Below are 16,976 nucleotides of genomic sequence, written 5' to 3'. Positions count from 1 at the left end.
CATTGCACAGATGAGCATTGAAATCAGAGTTTAGATCCTAAGAAGGCACTAATTGCCTTAAAGGAAGTGGACATAAGGAATTCCAGTCTATGGATGGGGGTAGGAAGATATAACAATTTCAACAGAGAGACAAATGGAATGCAGATATTAGGTATCACCATTACTACCCATGTAACTTTTGTCTGACATGATTTCGAAAAACTGAATCTGTATATTACACTCATGCTTCTTTTTATTTTCAGGATTGGCAAGAGATTTATTTTCCTTATGTGCTCCAAAAAGAGGGTAAAAATAAAACTTGAAGCTATTATTTGTATGACTTCATCCATTTTTTTTGAAAAAAAAAATCCATTTCAAAGCAGAGATTACATTGTCATCTCCACATCTTGTCTGAGATATTGTCAGTGAGATGGACATCAAATTCTGGGCTAACCATTTAAACTGTGCCCAGAAAATGAAAGAAAGCAAAAGCCTTAAGGATAAAAAGCCAGTGAGCTCATGGGCATGGTCACATCACCCTGCATTTTATTTAGTGTCTTACCTGAAGCTCTTATGTACATATAAAGACCCTCAGAATACAGTTCAGAGCCTTCAGGGCCCTTCAATCCTATTGTCAAGAATTAAGATTTTCAGTGGAAACTCCCAGTTTGGCAGAGCAGGTATTTGTGTCCAAAAGAATGAAATAGTTTGATGAGCTGTGTTTCCCTCCATGGGTAAAAAGTTCCTGGGTTTTTTATATCCAAAGCTTTGTTTGGGACATTGCTGTTTGAGCCATTGGGCTGTTATGCCTACCTGTATTTCTACTGATTAGAAATTGTTTTGCTCATTTAAGTATTCTAAGAATCTAGATGCCTTTGTTACAAAAAAATGAAATATAAAATAAGGCCCATTTATGTTCTGCTACAGCAACCTGCCACTATCACAATTCAGATTCTCAAGTTTTAGCTATTCTAATATGAAACATAGCAAGTCAGTGTTTTCCAAATGTCAAATAAAGTCTTTATACCACCTTCAGCAATCTGAGCGAAGCTTCCTTTAGGTCAAAATTTCCTTTGTATCTGAAGCACATGAGTCTGACAGTTGGGATAGAGACAATTATCTATTCCTAGTACTTCAGTTACAAGTAACACTTCGGGTAGACATGGGGCAAGAACTTATATGAATAACAGATGAACAGAGAAATGTCATCAAGCTATGAAGTGATGCTGGAAAAAACCAAGCATTGAACTCAAAAGCTCCTCTTGAGTTATATTTCAATAATCTGGAGTGCTCAGATACTTGTATTTTCTTTCTGGGGAAAAAAAAAAAAAAAAAGTAGATAATAATTTAGAACAGGATTATTAGAATGAAAGCTGTGCAATCTCTAACTCCTAATACTGTTGGAGACACAAATGATTGTTTTAATATTTCAGTTGATAGCAGATAATACAGCTAAGGCATTGATCCTGAAAAATAATGCAGCTTTATACTAATAGGTATTTTTTATGGATCTCAATAAATAGTTAACATGTGTAAGACTACACAGAAAACAACATCTAAAAAACCAGCAACATACAATCTTTACTTAGTCGGCTGCTAATCACTTAGTTTCCCTCCACTTGCTCTAAGAACAAATTGTTCCAAACAAAGTAACAGCAAACTTAAACAAAACAGGCAAACCTTTGAAGGAAGGTACAGTAATATGAAGATTTTACCCACTGTAAAATGCTGTGTGTGTACTCCTGAGCTATCAATCCTGATTAAATCATGAGCTAAAATTGTACACTTCTACTGAAAGAAGACATATTCAGAGAAATATTCAGAGAAAAACTACTTTTCTACTCTTTACAACCAGTATTGTATGTGCATTTTCAGTGTAACTGTGCACAAAGGAAGCATTACTGTCATCTTTCTAGGTGGGGGGCTGACACAGAGGTGTTAGAGCTGGAATTTGTTTCCTTTTTCAGCTGTATTTCAGTAAGAGCTACCTAAGGCTTGAAAGCCTGCTGGCTCTCTATAGTAAACAAAAGGAGTTATGTTTGACAGGCAGTTCACACTATCTGTGAGACACCTCTCCTTAGATTGCTTGGTTGATCCTTTTTGACAAGTTTAGTGTAAACTAAACCCCCAGAGGGTTAATGCTGTGGGAGATTGGCCTGTCCGAAGAAATTTTACCAGGATTATGTAGGAAAACCCACATGGAAAACTGCTCTGCTCAAAGTTTCAGCCCATACTATACCATAAACAGCAAAAGTCCCATTAGATGTCAGTACCTGGAACTACATTTCTATTCATTACAGAAATTATTTGCTTGTTCACATTGCTGATGCATTGATCACTCGTTGATCTATTTTCAAGTGAATTGCCTGTGTCAAGATTATATTCCAGTTTCTTATTCTGCAGTAGCTGAAAGGCAATTTTGCTGTGTTTTTATTGTAGGAACCACCAGAGTAGTTTTACTGCCTAGTGTAGAATGAGATATGTACCGTTGGGAATGTATAAATTTAAAGGTGTCCTTGCCACTTTAGAGGTCCAAGACAATGTCTATACCTTTCATATCTCCTTGATTTTCCAATTGCATCTCGTTGTTGTGGCATTTGCTCTTCTATTGTGGTCTGAGGTTTGTGCCTGAAGTGCGATTTCAGATTGAGTTCTGCTCCATGTGATGTACCAAGGTCAGGAGCAGACTTCTCCAGAACAAAGTACCAAACTGGTGCTTGATGGTAGGACTAAATTCAACGACTTAGACAGTCTGTGTTATTATGGTGTGGGAATCCTGGCTTTCTAATGTCTTTGAATTGCTTGGATTGAAATAAAATACTGCTGGATTTCAGAATTTACTAGAAGAGAACTTAAAGTGGTTTTGAATGACAAAAACAACTGAAGTTACAGTAAATAAAATAAGGTTTACTACATTTTGAGAACTAAGCTAACTGCCAGCTGGAAATGTGTCACTGAAGGAGAAATTTCTGGAGTTCATACCAGTATTACGCAATCCCAAAATGTAGCATTTCAGCATCCTTGCACAAAGGGGTTGCCTTTGAAGTATGTGATATTAACATATTAGAGAAGAAATCAAGGGAAGCAATCATGCACTTAAAGTATACAGAAACTGTAAGTTGCTGTAAGGACAAGTGATCAAAACCATTATCTTAGAAATTACAACAGCCTGGATTTGACAGAGGCACCTGGGAATAAAGCAGAGCACAAGGACATGCTCCTGTGATCAGGCAAGGCAGCTGTGGTGTAATACCTGCATGGCTGCATCCAGAGTACCCAACAGGAACAGGAGCCCTGCAGACTGCCAGAGTGGATGTGGAATCACAGCACTTCATCACACATGTGCCTAAGGTAGAGCTTTTGGGGAGACTTCTTCATGGGAGTCATGGCTAAGCGGCTATTATCCAGTGTCTTGTGAGCCTGAGAGGTCACACACATTCCTACATGTTTTCACTGGGGATGGAAGTGATTTCTTGGCAGCATTTCCTAATGTGCCTTAGCTAACATAGTTAAAATAGCAGAAAAAACAAAGCTATTAACTGTGAACTTCCATGAACCCTTTTTGATCTTGAGTTCTGCCCCCAGCTTCCTGTAAGATTTCCTCTGAGCTCAGAACTACAGCTTGCTATGCTCTCCTTAGTGTTCCAACCCAAGGGACTAATTGGGGTTAACTGACCCAATTTGCAAATTCACCTGTTTTCCACTCAAAATTTACCTTTTCTGGCAGGTCCTGATACTGCTGCAGAATCTTTCACTCACAGATTTTACAGTGACTACTTCAGGCCTATGTCTCTCTTTTTATTATTAAAATCTGGCTGCTCATTTTACTTGCTTGCAGAAATACTTTGCTATTTTTCCATAATAAGACCAGAAAAGCCAGAGTGGATTTTCAGTGTATTTAAAAAAAAAAAAAAAAAAAAAAAAAAGTAGTTTAGAAAAAACACATTTGTTCCAGTTCAGCAGATACCCTTGTGTGCAGGCAGTCTTCAGTAAAATTTGTGAATGGCGTTGTAGGAATATATTTGATTCTTCTGAACATTAAATTATGCTGAATTTGAACAGTTTAAATTAACCTGCCTGAAAAATTTGCCTTATTGTAGAGTCATTAGGAATGGAAATACAAGGAAATTATACCTTCTTCCCTGTTTGCTCTAGGATCTGATGCTCCCTGAGCTACTGGAATTCCCTTGCCATTCCATCTGCTCTGATATTCCCCCACCTTTATTAGCTGCAGATCTTTGGAAATCGGTCTGAGTGTATCCTCCAGCCTATTCCTCAAAAACCATCTGAAGGACAAGAATCCTCTCATTTTTGCCTTGCATTTGGCCGTCATATTAGCTTTTTTCCTGGGTGTCAGCAATTTGTAGTGAGTGTGGCAGTTGCTATCCCTCTTATCAGTTTTCCCAGACAAAGGAACAAAGTTCTGAATGAGCAGCATTGACGTTTTGAAAAGCAATTCCTTATCATGGGTGTGAGATGACTCAGTTACTGGAGTTCACAACTTCTTCTGTCATTAGGAAGCAGCTTAAGCAATGATTTTGCTCTCCACCAATTATATCCTGGAGAGAGGTTTCCTTGAGTAGGAGAAGGTACTATGAAAGTGTTTCAAAATGGTGTGTCAAGTAAGTTTAAGTTGTGGTATACATTTTTTACCCTTTTTACAGCACGTTAGTATTCTTTGACTATTATTGTTAGAAAGACAAATCAGGCAAAGACATGTCCTGAACACACATAGAACTAGACAGACATCATAGAGATTCATTCTTTGAAAGTCTTCTCTTTTATTCTCTTCAGTCTGTTATGTGCATGAAGTCCGTTATAAAATATTTAAAAAGTTTTGTGACATTAATTAATTAAAGTTTGTTTAAGTCTCTCATACACTGTGACTAAAAATCCTATTAGCTCTTCACTTACTTTTTAGTGTATTTGTCCTTTCAGTAAAGAGGTATTAAAGCACCCCATTTACTCACAAAATGTCAGCATGGCCAATTCTCCTTTAGCTCCTGCTTTTTATCTAAATTTCCTCCTGAGAGATATGAAACACCGGAAAGCCATCAGGTAACCCACTCAGGGTCAAACATTGGATTTGTAGCTAATAGGCCACAGCTGCAGCTGCTGCTGTCACCATGGGATTCCCATGGAACTCAACAGGAGCAGTCTTGGATGTGGAGCAGCTGCAGGTTTGGGCTCTGAGCCAGTATTGGGACCCAAGTCCTGTGCCATGAGCATAGCAGAATGACCTTGCTGTGCTGAGGTAGCAGATTGCACAGAGAGCGGTACCCCACTACAGAGGCAGCAGTGTTTAAATATGTCTAGGAAGAATTTTTTCAGAAATATTTGGCAAGATTTCCAGCTTCTCTTTGAAAGTCTGGGGTTTAAGTTACTCATTAAACATCAAACTGACACTTAATAAGCCTTTTAAACTGTCAATACCTGCAATATTTTAAAGCTGAGACCATGAAACTATGCATAATTATACACACACAAATATACTAGTATTACAAGATTGGTTTCTGTAGTTGTGCTGAAGGATTTTCATTCTGGTCCCCAGGACTGTTACTTCCAACAAAATATCTTCTTTATTATGCTTTCGGTTCCAAAGCTGTCGTACTCCCAGTTACACATGAGCATTTCTCCAAGCAAGTCTCAGTAAATTAGCCACGCTTCCAAATTCCTCTCTAAATGTTTGTGTTTTGTGGCAATTGTATCTGTAAATTGTCTTGCATTGTCCTGACTCTTTTCAAAACAAGCAGGGCAGAATCTTGTGGTGAAAGGAGGACCATGAAAACTATATCAAGATGCAGCACTCAGCATTTTTTGTCAGCTTGTTCTCTTCCTCAGGCCATGATCTCCTACTCCTCAGGAAGCTTTCCCATATTAATTTATCATCATCCAGACTTTCTGTGTTTGGGAGGCTGAAGAGGCTTGGGTTTGGGAGGCTTTGCCTTTTTGGAAGACAGAGTTGTCTTGATACATTAGCTGTGCAAAAGAGCAGGCTAATGGGTGGCTAAGCAGACTCTAGGGCATGATGTACCGATGTGGAGTTAGAACGTCCCTGCGGTTATACAGGCCCATTGAGCAGCCACTCATCGTTTTATGGAGGAACTCTTTCTTGGCAGTGATAAACTGCTAGACCTCTTAAACAACATCCCCAGAGAGGAAAAAAGGCCACATTGGGACAGGGAGACAACTTAGTAGTTAAACGAGAGATTTATTTAAAGCCATTAGACAATTTCAGTGTGAGGGAAACACAAAGACCTTGACCATTTACAATGGAAAGCAGAATTTTAGAAAGTTGTTTTTACTCAGTCTGATAACTTTACTGAAAAGAAACAATTAAGAAAATAAAAGCAAGTAGCTGAAAATTGGAAGGGCAATGTCTACTGAACTGTGGTCCCAGAAACATACTTTATTCTAAATAATATATTGCAGTTAGATCAAAGGTACATGTACTTTGTTTCTGCTACAAAATCTCTATTTGAAAACATAGTGAAATTCTGGTAATTTAATAGTTCTACCAAGTCCCAGTGCTGCAGTAAAGACAAAAATAAATTCTTTTACAATCATTATTATTTCATAATCCCCAGGAGTTCCCCAGGAGTTCTGGAAATTTTAGTGTGCACAGCTGTTTCAGAAATGTTCTATCAGCAGGAAGCCAAAGATAATGAGATTAAGCAGAATCAGAAGTATAGATAGACAGACCATGAGATTATTTTCAGCAAAATCAATATTTTTTACTTATATGTGTGTGTAAGCTAGAGGTGACAGCGTGAGGGCTTCCCAGCTCATGAAGGCAAACCAGCAAGTCACCTGCTCTTTGCTGTGTCAGGTGTAAACATTGGGAAGGCTGGGGTCTGGGTGCTGGGGATAAGCACTGGAAGAAAGAGGCAGGGCGAGCGCTTCCCAGAGTCTGTGCAGGAGCCCAGCCCTTTGACCTGATGAGCCAGGTGATTTCCAAGAAAGGCGCTGGGTCTTGTTTGCTTTACCTTCAAGCAGGCTGTGCCGGGTGGTGGAGAATCCTCTCGGCAGTCACGGAAGGCCAGAGATCCCCGCGCAGTGCTGGGAGCGTGGGGTGGCCCTGCTCCGTGGACTGGGTGTGGGCAGGGGCTGCCAATAGAGACGTTCAAAGTCATGCCACGTGCTGTGGAATTTCAATGCTGACAAAGCTGAGGAGAATGATTAATGCCCAATGAGAGCTATTTAATCTGCACATGCCACTCTGTAACTTTTTTTCTCTTTCTCTTTCTGTTTCATTGCTTAAAAAAGAAAAATGTTTTGCAAGGCCAACATGAAACAGACAAAATCTGGAGCAAAGAAGGATTTTATGCAGTTGTCATACTTCTCAGCATCTTTGTCATTCTAGTGACTTGTTTAATGGTAAGTTTCTCTTTTACTATTATTTTGTTTTTTATTTCATGCTTTCTTAGTCTGAAGGATAGGGTCACACATTCTTTACATGACAGGTGTTTTCTCAAGTCTATTAGAAATTCACCTTCAAGGTAAGAACTGGTCACTCTCATAATGCTGGGAAACCATAGTTAGGAGAATCAAATTTCTTGATGTATTTTGAGTTGAATGAAGAATGTAACTAGAAGGAAGCTGAAGAAATAAATAACAGGTTCTTGAATCTACAGGGTAACTGTGTAGGGACATGAGTGATGACTTCTCAAACTTCTTAGGTCCCAGGATCCCTGAAGTCCTATTACCTGCATTTATTTCAGTTTTATTGGCCAGCAACACCACATTGATAGAATCTTGTCAATGCACACTTTTATAGTGTGTATTGGTATTTGTATATCAAACACACAAATTTTAAACTGAAATAACTAGTAAGTACATGAAGGAGTAATCATATTTTTGAGCAACTTTGCCATTCACATTGTGTGAGTTCAGTGGCCAGGTTTCTGAGCATTACACAATTCTAATATGTTGAGTATGAGATGTGTGATGGTCACAGACAAGGTAAACAACACTACACCACCGCTGACTTTTGTAGCGTAATTTTTGCAATTTTTTCCAATGTTGTATCTTATACATTTTCCTTCTTTATATTGTGTGATATTTCTGCGGCACACACATATAAGTATTAACTGAATTCTCTGACAATTACCAGCATTTATGAACACTTAGTATCTTGGAGTCTTTTGAGATATTTTGCTCTCAAACACATTTACACTAATAACCTTAAGACAGAAACCATGTTGAATCTGAAGTTATTAAAAAATGTTCACATTTATACAAATGTTCACAAAAACTTATAACAAAATGTTTAATCTTTTAAAGTCTCCTGAAGATTTGAAAAGCACTTATCACAGGAAATTGTTGCTTTATTTAATTTCTACTTTCTCTTTGTCTCCATCTCTCCATGCTATTTCACTCAAAAAGAGGGGGGTAACTCTAGAAAGCTCTTCTTCTCTACTCTCTGTTTTGGAGAAGAGGTATTTTGTTCATTACTGACTGTTTAACTGGAAGGGTGTAAAAAATGCTGGCTGTCCTTGTCCTGGTGCCACACAATATTTTCATTAATGATCTGGACTGCATCAACAGTACTGGAAATTGTAAGCATTCTGTATGACAGTAGCAGAACTTCAAATATTCTCAGTGTGTCAGAGAAAAGATGGGAAAGAACAAGAATTCTTTTTGGCAGGGACGAGCCCTAATCTTGTGCATCTATATAATGTAAAAAATATGTGGGAAAACAACAGTTCTGTAGGAAAACTTCCAGCAGTATCCCAGAACAGTATCAGAGAAGTAGATAAGCAGATAAGAAACACCAGTGTTGCAAAAAATACAGTTCTTACTCTGGGATATATAAATGAGAATATGATCTCTAAGATGTCAATTCAGTTCTGCTGTGGTAATTATTTGGTCATAGTATTATGCCTTACTAATTTTGTAGTGTCTCTACCAATTTATGAAAAATTTCAGACAGTTATAGGAGGAATGAGATATAAGAGTGATCAGAGCCACAAAGGACATGAAATAATTTGGTTTATTTATGACAGGGAAAGTAGCAAGCAGAAACGTGATAGTTCTCAAAAATGGGAAGATTTCAAATGCAGTCATAAGGAAGAAGATAATACTTTCTCCATTGGGGATTGGAAAAGACAAAATTTTTCACCAGATGATTTGGCTGACTCATTAGAAAGATCCTTGCTATCACATGTGTCATTACACCCTGGATTGTGTTGTTTGGGGAAGCTTGGGAGTTTTCACCCATTATGGTTCTAGGGCAAATATCTATCAGAAATAGTGTGGGTGTAGCTGATCTGAAGTTAGAGTAGAAGCCAATACTAGCAGACTCCTTGAATTCCTTCCAAATGGAATTGCTATTATGCCGTGGTCTTTTCTGCAGGCATTCTCCTTTCTATCCTCCCAAGTCCAACCTGGTATTTTTATGTGTGCTACTGTTTAGACTGTGCAAATGGACACTGTCTCAGATTTTGCCAGGAGCTGAAATACATGGGGTGTGTGCAATCTGTAAAGCTAACAAACAGCTCATACTGGTTTTTATTCCATTTAATGTGTGTCAGAATAGCAGATTGGGTTGGTCACTATATTTTTAGAAATTTCTGGTGGTTTTTTTTTTTTTTGCTTTTACTTTACCTAAAATTCATTAAAACTGTTATATCCCTGATACATATATATTTCTGATACATATTTCTGATGATACATACATATTTCTGATACATATATAACACTTTTCTGAGGAAAAGTGTTAGCGCTTAGACCAAAAGTTGTTTGTTAGATTTTTTTTTTTTTTTTTTTCAAAAAGATAGGGTCATGCTATTGTTTTTCCCTCAGGTCTAATAATAGGTTAATAAACAGTGTATGAAATAATACTTGTCCACATTTTAGAAGTCAAAACCATAATTCCTTGGGTCTTCAAGAAGAGAAACTATGTCAAAACATATTAGTGACAAAAGGTATGGTGAACATTGTCATGGCCATGAATATCTGAGCTATTTATCTGCTGGTTATCAGAAACAAATTAGAAGAAAGCACTCACTGGAGGAAAAGACAGTTAAAATATTTCAAGTCCCTCTTTTATCTTTACTGGTTCCAGTGCTTTGCTTCACAGTCAGGCTGGTTATTTCTGCAAAAATTATGGCAAAAGAGATCTTATCCATGCAATTCTAAACCCTTCAGAATGAACAGATGGTTTACCTAGCTAAGTCTTGTTTAATGTGTGTATTGCTAATGACATTAGGTCATTTCCCAGCTAAACCTGTAATGCTGATCCTTGAACAAACAAACCCGTCAGATATATACAGTCATCAGTGAAAAGCTATGGAGTGATAGATCTTTATGTGGTGCTAGCGGGGCAACAGCTGTCAAAGAACTCCTGACTTGCAGACAAAAATTGCTCTGGTCTAAGTTTTGTCTTACTCAAGAATCCAAATCAAATGCTTTACAGGGACAGATAAAGCAAAGTGGAAAGTACAAGGGTATCTGCAGACACTTTCAAAAGACTGTGTAAGTGCCTTCCATCTCCACATGAAATATTTACAATTCTCATAAATTTCATAGCTTGTAGGGCATGTTTTGAAAATGGAACAGCTATGGCTCAGGAATTGCTTTTTGCATTGCCTTCCAAAGAAATAATATGTTTTAAACATGGGTACTTCTGGAGTGACATTATTGAGCACGAACTACCTGCCTGCCCTCACCAGGTCATGGTTCCACAACATCAGTGTAGAGTTTGATGGAAGAAGATCAGTACAACTTCTGCTTTTGTTGCACAAAGCTGATGTCCACATTCATAAGCAATAGGTGGACAGATAATCCTGGTATACAGTGTTCAGAAGTCAATTTCTTGGTGATTGTAAAGCAGGCTTTTCTGAAGAGATGGTTAAATAACTTCAAAGGCCACTCATCACTTCAGCTTTATTTCAGAATAGATAATGTTTCTCTGAGGATATTGGAGCCTATCCCTACCTGGAGAAGTATTTCAGAGTAATAGCAGCCTACTATTACCAAAGTGACTGAGTCAAGTTACATCAGCTCCATGCCAGATGAGTGAGGGTTTTAAGAACATCTGCTCTAAAACAAATTGAGGCTGCTGTAATTAGAGACTTGTATCTGGCTAAGTCATAAACATCTATTTTATTTTGTGCCATTGTCTCTCTTGTGTTAGAATACTTAAATTTCTTCTAGTTACTCTATTTATCAGTATTTTCTTCTTCACAATGTCTTCTGTAACTGATTTCTATCCTGTGTTATTTGCTTTTTTAATAATACTACTGCAGGTATTACAAATAAGCTTGACTCATGGTAAGAACTGTTAAAATCCCTACTGCCCATGTGTACACTCTGCAGTTTATGTAATGGAAATATTTATCTTGTTGTGGGAAATGCTGTGTAACACAACTTGTGACTTACCTTCTAGGAATGAAAGCCATGTGTAGCAATCTTATCCAGCATTTACGATACCTTCCTTGCCTTGTTTACCAAGCAACTGAGATAGAGCTGTCCTCCTTATTCTGTAGGTTCTGTACAGATTAAAGGAGAAGATCCAGTTGTCACTAAGGCAAGAGAAGGAAAAAAAGCAGGAGATCCACCTCTCACCCCTTCCCCTGCAGACATCTCAGACTGAGTATAAGACCACCAACAGCATGGTCCAGCCTCACCAGGCTCCAAAGGTTATCAACGTTGTAGTGGACCAGCAAGGCCAATGTGTTCCTGAGCTCAAACCTCCCCTGTGTGTCAGTCCATCTCCTTTCAGAATGAAACCTGTGGGACTCCAGGAAAGGTAGGATGGTGCCTGGTGTGCTCAGGATTTATTCTGCATTTTTATACTTATGCTTCATGGTTTCATATGCTTTTTTCCATGGTTTCATGTGTTTCTCAATGAATGGGAGACTTTGCCATATGGATATCTGAGAAGTGGGATTTTGGTGCGTTAACATCTATCTCACAGGCATTCTCTCCTTTCCTTTTCTTTACATGTGACCAAAGATTCAGGTCATAGGAAAATGTTCAGGTTTGGGCTGAGATTAACTGCATTACTGGCATTCTTTTGCTGATTATATTCTTCCCGTTTCCAATGACTACTCCAAAGAAATAATTTTTTCATTGATTTTTGCCTGTTTTGATCCTGGAGACCCTGGAAGAGAGTTCAAGGGCTGGTTATATATTGTCAGCAAAGGACATTCACATTTTCAGAGAGTCTCTAGCACCTGGAAAACCGAAATATTTACACCAACTGAATGCATTTAACAATCTCATATAGTATTTCCATTATCACCTTTAGATAATTTTTCTTCTTAAATGCAGCTTTCCATGATGGTCAGGATACAGTGCAAAGTCAACAGGCTTTACAAAAAGGAAGAAATGATGAGTAATGAAACCAACTCTTTTGTGTAGTTCCTCAGAAATAGTTGGACACCAAACCCTGCCACTCATTGTACCTTTCAAAAACTGGGCCAGTGCTCTTTTTATAAAACAACTTCCCACAGGAGAATGCACATTGACATCTGTCTCTCTTCTGTTAGAAACCTGTATCATTTCTTGTCTGATGGCTGCAGGCTGCTTTCATAAAGCATCAGTGCTCTGAATAGCTCACATAGCATGCAGCTGCACAACTGAACTCTCCCGCCCTGGCACAGACGATAAATGAAAGAACAGATGCCATGCAGAGACCAAGCAGAGCCTCATCTGTGAGGACTCTCAGCTGAGCTGTAACCCTAAGTCAGCTTGCACCATGGGGATTTCAATGACAGAGTTTTTATCAATGGATTTATGATGGACAGAGATCAGGGAGGGGGCTTGATTCTTCTGTGAGTAAAAGAGGCTTAAAGGCAGAGCTGTCATAAAATATGTAGTGATATCACTGCAGATGAAAAAAAAAAAAGGAATGGAGGAAGCAAGTAAATACATTTTGATAGTTTCTCTCATTCCACAAGACCCTAAAAATAAAGCCCACAAGCATGGGAATCACATAGCTAATTTATAATACTTAGTATCTAACACAGCATATGCAATAGTTGAGAGGGATTGAAGGAAAGGAATTTGTAGAGGGATTTTGTACTTAGGGAGAAGAAACTTTTCCATTTCTCAAGCAAAGAAAGTAAAAACAATTAATTTAGGATATTAATTTCCACCACAAGGAACTCTGCATTTAATTCTCCTAAACTTAACTGCATCCTTTGGAAAGACAAAGTTTTGAGTCAGGTATGACAAAATGGAGAGCTGAAATACAAAGAGAAAACTAAACCTGATGTTTGACCAAATAAACCAGACATTTAGGTTATTACTAAGGAAAAAGAAGTTGAAGAAACTAAGCACTTCAGTTTCTACTGTAAAGAACCTAAATAGACCATTGTGAAAAAGTGAAATTCATTGTGATAACATCCCATTGTGCAGTTCTTTTTGCCATGCTTAACAGTTAGACTCTATCAGCCCAAGTCCACTCCTAAGAAATGGTGGTTTAAGTTTATTCCAAGCTCAGTGTACAAAAGTCTGGGGATGTGAGGGAGAAAACTTTATTGGATAGCTTATCTTCTGTTCTGCTGACATAAGCAGCTATTATTATGTATATTTCTTATTTGTTTACCATAGCCTTTACTATGAATGAATTTGTATGCATTCTAACACTCAGCAGCATTGGAAGCAAAAATAATAATGCACTGACACATTGTGCCTCAGATTTTATCTAGTGACTAGGTAAGTGGTCAGTTTAAAACTCCACCTTTCTACCCCAAAAAACCCTTGCACTAGGCAACCTTGGGCCATCCTCATTACGTGTGTGAGAAGTGGATCTTAGAGCATGGATCTGCACACTACAAAGAGCAGCAAACCATGCTCAAAACAGTCTACTTGCAGCTCTTCTTCTGTTACTATGGAGTGAATCAAGCCTGGAAGTCCTGTCCTGCTCATGGCACAGCTTTGGGGCACCCTTTCAATAATTTTTGCTATGCTGATTTTGGTTTCTGCCAGGGAAGAAGCCCTTGGCAGGCTACAGTAGATATGGGGGCTCCTTGATAAACTTAGGATGGAGATTCCTTTGGTCACATGGCTTGATAGTGGTTCCTGAGCAGTATTTTCTAACTATCCAGACTACTCCCTGGTTTGAGTCCTTAAGAGTGACCTGTAGTCATGAAATGCCTTGTATGATCCAGACCAGACTGTCCCTGATTTGGGCCATGGTTCATTGATTTCTCTTTGAGCAAATAGTGAGCTGTGCATAGTTATCTAGATGGGAAGTTTGTGACAATCTCTCTGAAGAATGGGGCAGAAAAGTTGGATAATGCAACCTAAGGATCTAGTTGAAGATGTCCCTACTCATTGCAGGAGGGTTTGATTAGATGACCTTGAAAGATCCCTTCTAGACCAAACTATTCCATGATTCTGTGCCTGCCTCTCAAGCTCTTTGCTTTGCTTACTAAGTGCTGCTTTGAGGAACACCCTTGACAGGACAAGGGGTAATGATTTTAAACTAAAGGAGGGTAGATTTAGATTAGATATAAGGAAGAAGTTTTTTTGCAATGAAAATGAAACACTGGCACAGTGTGCCCAGAGAGGTGGCAGAGGCCCCATCCCTGGAAACACTCATGGTCAGGTTGGAGAGGGCTCTGAGCAACCTGATCTAATTGAAGCTTTCTCTGCCCAAGGCAGGGGAATGGGACTACATGACCTTTAAATGTCCCTTCCATCCCAAACTATTCTATGATCTAAATGCAAAAATATAGTGGAACTGAGTTTTCACAAAGCACCACATCAGCCTCTGGCTCTCTGAACTTTTCCATTTTTATTTGGAATAGCACTGGCCAGTACAGAGGCAAACAAATTGTTAATGGACTACTGCGCGTGGATAGAAATATTTGTGGGAGTTTGTCCAGCTTCTTAAAACGTATTGTGCTTCTGCATACTAGATCCACCGCTTCCCAGCAGATTATTTGCACTATCAAGTGTGTGGGATGCTGCAGTTTTATGCCGCGTACGCACACGCAGTGGCGCCCGGTGCCTCGCTGGATGCGGCTGTGCGAGAGTGCGGGGAGAGTGACACCTAGAGCCGGCTGGCAGCACGGTTTTCCCTCAGCTGGAGCTCCTGGAGGAGGGGAGGGGGTCACACGCTCAGGATGTTCACTGGCCCAGTAGCCGCAGGAGGCGATTCCGCTCCCATGCTCCGCTCTTATGAGACCCCACCTGGAGTAGTGCGTTCAGCTCCAGTGTCACCAAGATGAGAAAGATAGTGACCTGTTTGAGCAAGGAAGGCCATGAAAATTTTCAGATGGCTGGAGCACCTCTCCTATGAGGACAGGCTGAGAGAGCTGAGGTTGTTCAGGCTGGAGAAGAGAAGGCTCTGGGGAGACCTTATTGCATGCAGCCTTTTGATACTTGAAGGGGTCTGTAAGAAAGATGGAGACAAACTTTCTCTTAGGATGTGTTGCAGTAGAACAAAGGATAATGGCTTCAAACTGAAGGAGACTAGATTTAGATTAGATATGAGGAAGAAGTTTTTGAAGATTTGAGGTCAGGTAGAATGGGGCTCTAAAAAACCTATTGTAATTGAAGCTGTTCTTATCCATGGAAAGTGAGTGGGACTAGATGACATTTAAGAGTCTTTTCCAACTCAAACTATTCTCTGATTCTATGATTTTACTAGACGCTGATCAGACGTGTGTGCTCACATGCAGCATGTAGTTTGGAAAGGAATGGAACAGTGGTGGCCAAGAGCAGAAGGTGGACTGAAGAACAAACAGGCACTGACCCCTTTCTATTACAGTTGCTGAGGCAGGCAAGTTCTATTTCTTCCCAGCCTCCCTGCATCCTCTGGATCATTCAGCACAGAATGCTTTGAAGTTGCTCTCTTTTCATGTATTCAGAACTGGTGCTCCTTTGCAGCAAAGACCTTCTCCACTGGTGACCCACACTGTTCTCTTACTGACAAAAGGAGCCGGAGAACTGCTGTTCTCCTATCTTCAGTGATGAACTGTCACAATATCACAGTGCCGACGCCTGACTTTCGGAAGTAAATGATTGTTTTCTCTTCCTTGAGCACATCTATGAATATTGCATCAGTGTTTACTTTCCTACTTAGGCTTTTATAGGTTTATATGAATAATATATACTTCTTCCTTCAGCAGAGTAAGGTTTCCTTTTATTCTGTTTGTTGGCCCAAAATTCATCTTGATATGAATGATCCCAGCCGTAAGCAGAATCTGGTGAAGTGGAATGTAATATTTTAGATTTCATTCTGCCATAGCAAGCATTGAAAATTCTTAGTAAAAACAGTGAGTTGTTAAATGACAATCATGGTAGATATAAATGTTTCCACACTAGCACAGTATTACAACTGGCTTCACATTTTCTGTGGCCACTGCAGCTGTGAGTTTTAGTTCCAGTTGTTTTTGTGACTAAGACAACTGCATTTCAACTAACTAGTGGACAATATGAGATTTTGTTCAGATTAGTTACTGTGCGAAGATACATGGAAGAAAAGAAAATGTGGAAAATGTCTCTTCTACTGTGTGTTGAAAAGTGCTTTGGAAAATTGTCTCAAGCAATTGTATTCCTTTCTAGCCACAAAGACCTAAAAATGGCTATTATATTTTAATAATCAGAGGAAAAATCACACCTCTGTGTTTTCTTAGGCTGTTACATATTCATCAGAAAATTATTCTGTCTAAAAGCTCCTCATGTTCACCTATCAGGATGCCAGAGGTTTACAGGATCTTATTCAAAACAGGTGGTATTTTACATGTACCTTGTGTTGATTTTTTTTCTCTGCAAGTATACACAAGTGAGTGAAGATAAGAATAGAAAAAAAGTTTGGCAAATAAAACGAAATCCCGGCAGATAAGTGAAACAATATACCATTTTTAAATATGAAATGACATAATTATGCAATGGTATGGAGGCACAGTTGTGACCCAGGAAAATAGAAGATACTCTGTGAAAGGAAAGAGCCAGCAAGAGCAAAACTTGGAGGGGAGAGGGCTGCTCACAGGCATCATTCAACAGAATGTGCAACCAAGTCTGCAACCTCTACAGAA

At 39.0% G+C, this 16,976-nt stretch overlaps 1 protein-coding gene across 1 annotated transcript in view; it reads left to right on the top strand.

Annotated features, from left to right (window-relative positions):
- Positions 1-16,976, top strand: part of PTPRR (protein tyrosine phosphatase receptor type R) — a 139,427-nt gene that overhangs the window by 74,843 nt on the left and 47,608 nt on the right. The window contains exons 5-6 of the mRNA XM_040063343.2: positions 7,246-7,356; positions 11,469-11,731. Coding sequence (XP_039919277.1) covers positions 7,246-7,356; positions 11,469-11,731 — 374 coding nt within the window. The remainder of the gene's footprint in view (positions 1-7,245; positions 7,357-11,468; positions 11,732-16,976) is intronic.

Source organism: Hirundo rustica, chromosome 4 (genome assembly GCF_015227805.2).
Source record: "Hirundo rustica isolate bHirRus1 chromosome 4, bHirRus1.pri.v3, whole genome shotgun sequence".
Classification (NCBI taxonomy): Eukaryota; Metazoa; Chordata; class Aves; order Passeriformes; family Hirundinidae; genus Hirundo; species Hirundo rustica.
This window is presented reverse-complemented; position numbering and strand designations above follow the sequence as displayed.